The following is a 10460-nucleotide window of genomic DNA, read 5'->3' as shown; positions in this document are numbered from 1 at the left end:
TCCAAGAGAATTGGTGCAGGCTCCTACTCCCGGGTCGTTTGACCCCAGTACTCTTTCCTGCCATGGCAGGGGGTTGGACTTGATGATCTGCTCAGGTCCCTTCTGACCCTAGAAACTATGAAACACTGCACGCAGTGCATGGGACCAGTTGAGACCCACAGGCAATGCTATGGGCTGAATGATAGAGCCCCACAGGCCACATCTTTGACACCCCTGAAGTAATTCACAAGACCAGACAACTGTGTATAGCAAGGTTATCCAAATCCGAGCAGCTGGGGGCCACAGACCCCCTGGCCACACACCACATGCCTCCTAGGTCACACAGGCACCCCCCACTGAACTGCATCATGCCATGTGAGACCTCCTCCTGCTGTACTGCATGGGGTCCACCAGGTTCCCTCAGGCCTGTGGGCTTGGCCACACTGCCATGCCCCAACCCTGGGGACAGGAATAAGAAGTAGAAGTTAGAGGATGAAAAGGGAGCCCTGAGACACTGCTGGCAGCAGCAGGAACAACAGGAAGAGTAGCATCCAGAAGGGGAGCCCAGAGGCCACAGATTAACTCCTTGGGAGCCACATGCAGCCTGTGGTCTGCTAACTGGACAGACCTGGTTTATGGTACAATCTGCTAGGCATTTTAAAGACAGTGTATTAGATGTTCAGAGAACAGCAACAGTCTCCTCTAAACTTTTCACAAGTCAAGAACAGAAAATGTGTCTCTCTCAAGTCTTAGATCATACACAAACACCTGATATATATCAGTTATGGCCGCTGGACACATAATATACCTTAAGGCAGAAAAGCAAGGAAATCAGAAGTTAAACCATCCAACAGTACATACACTCTGCTTGTTCATGCAAAAGGCATTTTACCACTAATGTAACTACCAAACACCAGGAACACCAGCCTTCCAGTATCCCTTTCCCGAATTAGGAGGTGGCTGGCCTTTCCAAGCTGTATAGAAGAGTTAGGGATGGGGTGCTAGAAGGGTAGCTGAGTTACTGAGATAGAATTTAACACTGTTTGCTCTTTTGTTTAAGGGACGGAAAACAAGAAAGGGAAATGGCCCAAGAGGAGAAAGAGGCCTCTGGAAAGCAAATTATGGATATGACTAGAGTCCAGCCTGCTCTCCCTAGTTTTAGCACTAGTTAGCATTTTGGAAACAGGTCTACCTGATGTAAAAAATGCTGGAAAACAGGGAGAAGGGGGAAAAATTGCTTAGCTTGTCTAGGAGAACCTGGCAGATCTCAAGTCCTCTGCAAAATAACCAAACAGAAACACAGCCCAGTCAGTCTGTAACAAGGAAAGAATGAGTGCTGATGACCAGTGACCCCTCTCATCTATCATGGTTAAAGCTAGAATGGAGGACACCCTCATATGAACATTCTTGCATTGGTGTCTAAAACCAGAACAGAATGGGGACAAGACAACGCTCAGAAGTCAGAGATGAAGAAACCAGCAAAAAGTGCCTTGTTAGGACATGTTATTCTGCCAGTGACGAGATTACTGCCTTTACAATCCCAAAACTCGGGATCCAAATTTCATTCAACTCTCACTTTGAGTCCAGAGCTCACATATGCATCACTTGTACATCTCTGTACACCAGTGTCCCCAGTGGTAATGGATTACAAGCTATAAAGAACATTATCCCCAAAGATGGCACAGCTTATGTTTCCATCACACGCTTTCCGGCTTTAGCCTTACACAACTATTTCAGATTTGGGATCTCACTATATCTATAAAACAAATGGAAATGCCATAGACACATGCACAGTCCCCCTACTTTGCAAACATATTTATGAGAGATCTCATGGTCCGCTTCCTCTGCAGCTGCCCTCTTTATCCACCCAAGATACATTGATGACATCTTTACCCTGTGGATAAATGGGAAGGAACCTCTACAGAAATTCCACCAGGACTTTAACAATTTCCACCCTCCCAGCCAACTGACTCTCTAATACTTTACCCAAATTAATTTCTTGGACCCCACTGCGAAGCTTTGCAATGGCCACATCGCTACATTTTGCATCGGAAACCAACCATCCATTACAGCTACCTCTATGCCACCATCTTTCAACCTAAGCATATCACTAAATCCATCACCTACAGCCAAGCTCTGTTACAGCTGTATCTGCTCTGTTGCCACTAACCGTGATGTACACCTTAGAAATCTGGAACAAGGCTTTCTACACTTATCAGACAATCCCAGAACTGGAGCCATTCAGAAATCAGAGTCAGACTTGGACCTCACTCCAACCTGCTACAATACCAACTCTGCAATGTGGACAACAGAATCCTTCTGGTCATCAAATACAGCCCAATGCTTGAAAACCTGTAGCTTCTTTTAAAATGACAATCATCTTAAGGCAGCCTTGGGGGAAAAGTCTGTCCTGACTTACAAATAGCCCCCACCATCCTCTTCTCCCATCTCAAACAGGGTCTCTTCAACAACTGACTACCTAACTCCAACCCTTACCAAGTCACTAGGTCTTGCTTCAGATCCAGATACCAGATTTGCCCTCTCATCAACACAGACCACATCATCACTGAACCAAACTACATAAAATATAACTTGCAGGGTTCATTCACCTGTTTAGTACCTGTCTGCTGTTTACATTAGCTAGCTGGGGCAATCCCTATGTGAAAGAATGAATGGATATCTATTTGACATCAATTCCAGAAAAGCACAAAAATTTATGGGGCAGATCTCTTTAACCTCCCTGGACAGTCCATCACTACCCTCAGCGTAGCTGTCCTTATACAATAAAACTTTCAAAGCCACTTTGAACAGGAAACCAGAGAACAACAAATCAACCACAATCATCATTGGATTGTGTTAACCATGGTTTCAACAAGAGACTATGGGTTCTTATCCCATAACCTGGGACAGCTGTTAGCTCTAACAGTTTATTCCTGTATCACTCAATGTATTAACTGCCTTATCCTTACTGACCTTTTAAACTAGCCCTTTGTTTCTCTCAGCAATGCCCCCTCTCTCTGTACTTCTCCACTGTATTTAAATTCCTCTCTTTTACATCCTTTCTTACTCCAAAGCCTACAGCATGATGAAATAGGCTGTCACCTATGAAAGTCCATGCCTCTAAACTAGTGATTCTCTAAGGTATCAGCCTGCACTGCCTTCTGTCTGACTTCAAACTAGCACAGCTAACCACCTTTATACACATCACTTGGTAAGGCGAGTAGTTATGTTTTCCTTTCAAAATGTGAAGGACCATATCATTCCCAGGATATAAAAAGGCAGGCAATACCAAGACAGGGGACAGCACATTTAGAAACAAATAATCCCACAGGGCTCATGTCAGATTTCTAGAACACCCCCAAAAGATCAAAATAGAGTACCCTCACATAACACAGCATGGGGCAGTTTAAAAAAAATGTGTAAAAGCGCTGCTTTAGATCAATTAACTGACCTCATGATTTCAGCCATAAGCTGGTAAAGGGAAGCTCTTGCATGACTCTCACTTCCCCATCACCCCGAGCACTGCAGCAAGCCAGGTGCTTCCTGGCATTATTTGCTTTCATACAGTAACAACTACTGGCAACAGAATACAGGACTCTATTGAGCAGAGGTGCCTCAGTTGCTACATACCTTGACATCAGCAATGAGGGCATCCTCATCTTCTATGCCTGTGGGGACACACTTCTTGTGCAGGGGCAGAGACTCCAGCTTATCCATCAGGCAGCGCAGCCCTTCCAGCTCAAACTGAGTCAGGTGCACCTTCTTGCTCTTGTGTGGGCTGCTGGCAAGGGGGTCCCAGGCCTGGCCATTCTGGGGGGCCCGGCTAGAGTCAGAGGAGTCCGTGGATGGGGTTCTCTTAAGGCCTGGCAGACTCCTGCAGCCTTTGCTTAGTTCGTCATAGTCTAGGTTGGCACCATTGGCCACAGGGCTTGTGAGGACTGACCGTCTGGTGACCGGGCGTCGTGGCTCCTTATCAGCTGCATCTTCTTCTTCATCCACATTTCCTGACTCTGAGGAGCTCAACTCCATATCTGCCAATAGGGAAAAAGAGCAATGACAGGAGCAGAGATGTAAGCCCAGCCAACCAATTAGCTCATGGGGTGCTTCAATTTTTCAGGTTCTTCCACTAGGTGGGAAACTCCAGAAACTATCCCTGTTTCCAAAAAGTGCTAAATATAAATCAGCTTGCTCCCAGGCTGAGAGAAGAGAGGGACTGAGAGTACTGCCATTTCTACAGCAGTATTACAAGTCTGCTCTAACCACTACTTCACCACACTGCTGCTAGGGGAGAAACAGAGAACAGGTACAGGCAGTCCGCAGTCTTATGACACAATCGGTTCCCGAAAACTGCACCTTAAGTTGAAAAGTTACAACTCTGAACCAATTTTCTCATAAAAAACAATGTTATAAATGGGGGATTCGTTCCTGAACCAAGGCCCGATACCCTATTTTCACCAAAAACACCCCAGAATTTTGTACTAGATCAATTATAGATAAGTAATATAGCTATATTAATGTATTTATATTGCAAATAGCAATCATATTGATTTGGAAGGACTTCTTTGAGGTGACTTTGCTGGATTTTTTGAAAGATTCTTGACTGGAGTCTTCTCAGGAGTGTTGGCTGCAGGTTTTTCTGGAGTTTCATCTGCTTTCTTAAAGAAAAAGTCCAAGGAAGTTTGGACAGATGTTCTCCAGGGAGATGAGCAACGCAGCAAACTTGTTCGCTGGTGTGGCATCGCATCGGATCAAGTGTTTGACGTCAGTTTTGACTTTACAAGTTGAAACAGGGTGTCAATTTATAAACGTTGTAAGTGCAAAACATTGTAACTCAAAAAGTTGTAAGTTGGGGACTGCCTGTACTGACCATGCTTAGACTAGAAAAGGCAGGACTGTATGGAGTAGTCTACTCCAGATCAACCAGATTAAACTACTGAAAAACACAGACTAAGAAAACCTGTGTGAGCCTTGCCTCTGATGGAATCCTCTGGCTAGAAATCAGAGCCCCGGAAACTCTATGGCTGTCCTGAAAGATGCCCTTGAGGGGCTGTTCACCTCCATTTAGGGAGTAAGTTTCACACTGCCCTGTACTGACTATATGGATCTAGCTATAAAATCATCAGACGGTCTTGCAACCTTCACCCTAAAGTTCATAGACAGTAGCATAAATGCAGCTCACTGTGAGGTTCCAGGTGTTTCCTTGAAGCTGTATCATGGGAGTAGTCGGAAACAGAAAGGTAGCTTGTTTTGACTCATGGGTAAAAATCACATCTCCTCCTCCCAGTCTGCAGTCTCCCTCCAGCCCCACACTGAACCTGATCCCCTTAAATATAGCTAACAGGAAAGAGAGGAAATACGCATAAAAACCACCCTGTGAAATTAAGGAAGCAATCCTCCTGAATTCCCCCACCAGAGCCCTCCCCACCCTGCCACTCAGACAGCCAGATGGTGCATCAGAGGGGAAGCAAAGGAAACTGCTTCAGCACAGCAAGGAAGGGGTCAGGACGAAAACTCAGGCAGTAGCTCTCACCCATGCTGAGTGACTCCTTCTGGAAGTCCTTGGTCAGATGGGAGCGGTTGGTGATACAGTAGACATAGCGTTCCAGCACATACCAGCACATCTCATAGTAGAAGGGGTAGCGAAACTTGTTTGGGACCTGAGAAGGGGCATAAGAGGCAAAAGATAACATAAGGAAAGGGATCAATTATGTTCCTAAATATAGAGCAGCAGAGTTTAACAATGCTTCAATTATCACACAAAACAGGTTTATTCTGGGGGTGGGAACTGCAAGTACACATAACAACAAACACTTAAGAGCACTTTCAGCAGCCTGGCACAAACCTCCTCATGCTGGAAGGAGTCACCAGGTGACAGAGAAAGACACACTTCACTTCCTAGTTATTAGCATTTCATTCTTTATTGTTCAGGGTCAGGGATCTTTGCTACACTTACTTTTAAATAAACTCTCCCCTAATTAGTTTGGCAATAGTAGTAAGGCCATAACACTGCAAAGGCCTTTAATTAATAGTACTGAGATTCAGCCCATCCAATACTCCATACAACAGGCTAAACATCCTTCTGAATACAAAAAGGGAGAAAGGAAGGTTGACAGGAATCTGAATGGTGCTTCTGTCAGTCAAACTTGAAGCCTGGCTGTCTTAGACTGGTTTCACATCAGTTAACAGGTAGGGAAAGGTCACCGATACACCCAAGCAGTTCAGCTCAAATTCATAAGTTGCTTTTGGCTTCAATAACCTTTTCTGACTAGTCAAAACCTAGTGCAGAACTGCAAAGTAGCACAGGAAGCATGTGGAAATGCAAAACCAACAACACTTGAATGACTCCATTGACTAGCGAATAAATATTCCTTTCCCTACACCTAATAGGGTTATAGAGATCCACTGCTAGTGAGTCAGGGGTACTTGGGTCCCCCCAAATCAAGACTGGATTGAAGTTGCTGGCTTTGAAGTTAACAGCTTATGTGTCATTTCTACACACCCCCAAGCCAGGCAGCCATTCCTCCCATGCTCTTATTTGACACAGTAAATAATCAGTCAGTCAGTCTGAAAGCCACTGTGTTGGTTTCTATGGCTTCCCCTTGCTCCAAGGGAGAGTCTTAATGCACAGGTCACCTGCCAGCCCTCCTACAATACCTTACCCGTGTTCGATCTTCAATGCTGTAGATTCGCAGTTGCATGGGGATGTTGAAGCTGTGCAGGAAGTTGCCTCCAAAAACCAAAGTATCAGTGGGGGTGTACACAGCATGGATCCAACCTACAAGAGAAAGGAAGAGGACCATGAGAAGGGGAAAACTTATACAGAACTAGCCTGTGAATGAGGCTGCCTCGGGTGCCACCCTCTTTTCTAAAGGGCTCACTAACATGGAAGCAAAACTTGCTGATGCCATCACTTTCAATAATGCTAGAAGCATGAGAACCTTTTCTAACTGTTCCATTCACTTCACATAACCATACAACCCCACTGCCCTTTTTGGGTGTAAGAGTGAAGAACCTAGCGACTTTAATCCAGGAAAAAATTAATAATGTGTAGCCCACGTATCAGAAGTTTGGGAAGCACTTATCTAAAATACTCCCCAGGCCCCAATCATCAAGAGCCTTGAAATGCTGGAGCTGCAGAGTATCACAGTGATCAACTCATCCTTCTATTCTCCCACTATTTACTGCCATGTTCTCATCTTAACCTTCACTGCCACTCACTCACATTATATTCAGCTGTATGCTTAACACTCATTTGATATCTTCATGTTTACCACCCTCACTCAAATCAGTCTGAAGTTTCCCCTCAGCTTTCCTTCAGCCTGCTGTATGTCTCAGACAGAAGGCCTACCCTTGGACAAGAGGACAAGCTTTAAAACCCTCTTTTCCTTAGCTTGTCTGTCAAGAGACTAGGTGCTTCATTTATTCCTAGTCCTGGAACGTCTTTGGCTACAAGCTATTTGTCACATTGTTGTTCTATGATTCTTCCCACATTACTGCTGCAGTGCCCTAGTCAGCTAGCCTTAGCTCCTCTGACCTTCATTCCCACCTCTATGCTTCCAGTTCCCCAGACTCCAGCATCAGCAGAATGCTGTTGTCATTTTCTCATATGAAGCAGTGTAATACCATTACTCATTTCCTAAATTCATGTACTAGCTCCCGCACAAAAGCTCAAAACAATTTTTTTTTTTTAAGGTCCCTAGAGTTGCTCGAGCCAACTTTGTAGACCCACCCCACCCCACCCCCCGGACTCACCTCCATTTGATATATGCAATGCTCCTCAAGCTATCTGGAAAAGCTTGCCTGTATTGGATTCAGCTGAATGTTTGAAGGAAGAAGGACAATTTTGGCAAAACAGAGCAGGAACGGCTCTCACAAGGTCATCTAGTCCAGCTCCCTGCTCAAGGCAGCATCATCCCTGGCTAAACCATCCCATCAAAACGTCTGTCCAACCTGCTCTTGAAATTTCCAGGGAAAAAGATTCCACAACTTTTCTAGGCAGACTGCTCTAATACTTGACCACCCTCAGAAACAGAATGGTCCTCTTAAATTTTCAACCTACATTTCCTCCACTGCAGCTTGAGGCTACTGCTCCTAGTCCTATTCCCTATGGTCACAAAGAAAAGTCCATCTACATCCTCTCTATAAATGCCCTTTGGGTACTTGAAGACTGCTATCAAGTTCACCCTCAGTCTTCTCTTCTCCAGACTAAATATCCCTAGTTCTTTTACTCTTTCTTCATAAAAAAAATATGCTTTCCAGGCCCCTAATAATTTTCTTGCTCTCTGCTGGACTCTTTCCTCTGCCCTTTTACTATACAATCTCCCTTCTCTGACATATATGATGCCTTAACAAAGCAGGGTCAGGGCAACTATTTAACTTGGCAATGTTTTGGGAATTAATGAAAGCTACAAGACAACTGAGCTGTGTCATACTCCTCTCTTGCAGCTACTCACTACAGTGATGGCCCCCAACCTTTGCTGGCCCTTGGATAATAGTGAGCAAGTAATGTACCATAGGCAATATCAGTGATTGCCTTGTCAATATAAAGAAATACATATCTGTGGGAAGCTAATGTGAATAATGTTGGATGTCTTACAGTCAATATGTCTGGCTGGCAGTGACTGCTATAGAGGAAGTTCAGGGAGAAGTCGCACTATTCTGATCATGTCCTGCAGAGAGCTCAGTCCCCCAGCCCACCCTCCGTAACTGACTCCTGGCAGAGACGCTCTTCTACAAGGAGCAATATACCCCGGCAGGTTGTCCTGCTCCCCATTCATACCTGAAGGGATGACGAATGTATAGCCTTGCTTGAGCTCAATACGCTGACATTCTGACACTCGGTCACCAAGGAAGATGTCTCCCTGTTTCCCAGACAGTAGCCAATTCTCATAAAGCTCCAGGTTCTGGGGTGTAGGGGGGATCAACCAGAAGATCTGCAAATGTAAAGAGAACCCAAGACAGTTAACAGTCTGGACAGCCACCTCCCTCCCTCACCCCATCCTTCACTTTTGGTCTGTTACAATTTTTCTGCTCTCTTTCAAATGCCAGAACACCAAATTTCCATCCACAGTGGGATCCCCAGACAGGGTGGTTTTAACTGAATGACCGGGAAATGTGTATTTTATTAAAGATAGCTGGCTATTAGCAAAATGACAAATTTGCAATTTAAGGAATGTGCCAAGGACTGCACATTACTCCAGGCATGGGGATATTTAGCACATTCTCATCTTCAAGAAACAGTGTCAAGTAATACAAAACACGTTCAAGATTAGGCAGGCATATATGGGACAAGTTCATGATGACCATGTTCCTGGGGCACTCTCTTTATCAGTAATACAGGGAACTCAGCCTCCAATCATTTGCATCTGTACGCAGCCCCATAGCATGCAAACGGTATTTCTTCCCAGAAGGCAGCCATAGACCCTCCCCACTTTATTAGATCAAATTCACAACCCTCTGGGAAACTGCTTCAATCACACACCTTCAGCTGGACATACACAATGGGGTTACTGCCAACTGCAGTGGTAGTGCCAAGGTGGCTGAGCCCCTTTTGTGAACACAGCTCTGCCAACAGAGCTAGATTAACGCTCCCATATGACATAGCTTCATCAGAAGAATGCGCTTTCTGCTGCTACAGCCACACTGCACCCTGTAGCTAATCTTTTCAGAGTTCCACCCCACAAAGCTCTGCCAGCAGACAAGAGCTCTGACAAAGTTGAAACTTTGAACAAGGTAAGGAGTACTGTAGTTCCTCCCTCTAGTGAGTCAGAAAAGTGAGAAAAAACAGATTTCTGAAGCCCTGCAGTTTGGGTACATGGCTTGGTATTTCCTAAGGTGCTCAGATATTGTGATGGTGCAGACTGCATCAATGCATCAAGTCCAACACTTTACTCTGGAAGCAGTATTGGATCTGCTGTGTCAACAGCTTGCAAAAATATGTATATTCTCACTACAGCAAGAGGCTAAAAGTAGTTGTATGCACAGATGCCACAGGGAGAAACTTATCTTAATTTTCACAGGTGCAACCAAAATTCCTAGATAAGCATAATTTTTATAAGGAAGATGAAAATATGGTACCCATACAAAGCTTCTGTATAAAAGATGCAGCTTTTTCCTATCACCTCCCCAAGAAGGCAGATCTAAAATTAGATGAGTCTTACACACTGAAGCTATGTAATGACAAATAATAGAAATCACTGTAATAGAAGTTTACAAAAAAATCAATTACATTTTTGTTAAAATGTTTTATACCTTTGGGGACAGGTAGATTTATATGTATAACATCTCAGACCTTAGAAAATGCACTGTTTTATCTGAAATATGTGAGCAGTGCTTTCAAGTTACAGTTTGTTTGTTTTTTAAAATAGTTTTTGGACTCCAGAAGTGTTCCCTTGTTTTAAATGTTGAAAAAAGTGGTTATTAGTTTTGTGTGCCTGTGACCAGTAAAAGGCAAATTCCACTTTTAATCAAGTAGGAGAGAG

The 10460-nt window shown here is 44.3% G+C and overlaps 1 protein-coding gene across 2 annotated transcripts in view; it reads right to left on the bottom strand.

The window, feature by feature from the left end:
* KDM2A (lysine demethylase 2A) overlaps positions 1-10460 on the bottom strand; it is a 69762-nt gene that overhangs the window by 19805 nt on the left and 39497 nt on the right. For both annotated transcript variants that reach the window (XM_019556630.1, XM_019556631.1), the window contains 4 exons: positions 8759-8912; positions 6639-6754; positions 5510-5636; positions 3610-4010 (listed from right to left, as the gene is read on the bottom strand). In XM_019556630.1, coding sequence (XP_019412175.1) covers positions 3610-4010; positions 5510-5636; positions 6639-6754; positions 8759-8912 — 798 coding nt within the window. The remainder of the gene's footprint in view (positions 1-3609; positions 4011-5509; positions 5637-6638; positions 6755-8758; positions 8913-10460) is intronic.

The sequence above is a fragment of the Crocodylus porosus genome, unplaced genomic scaffold (assembly GCF_001723895.1).
Source record: "Crocodylus porosus isolate Cpor-Errol unplaced genomic scaffold, CroPor_comp1, whole genome shotgun sequence".
In the NCBI taxonomy this organism is placed as follows: Eukaryota; Metazoa; Chordata; order Crocodylia; family Crocodylidae; genus Crocodylus; species Crocodylus porosus.
Note: the sequence above shows the minus strand (reverse complement) of the source record. Positions and strands in the feature narration are given on the sequence as shown.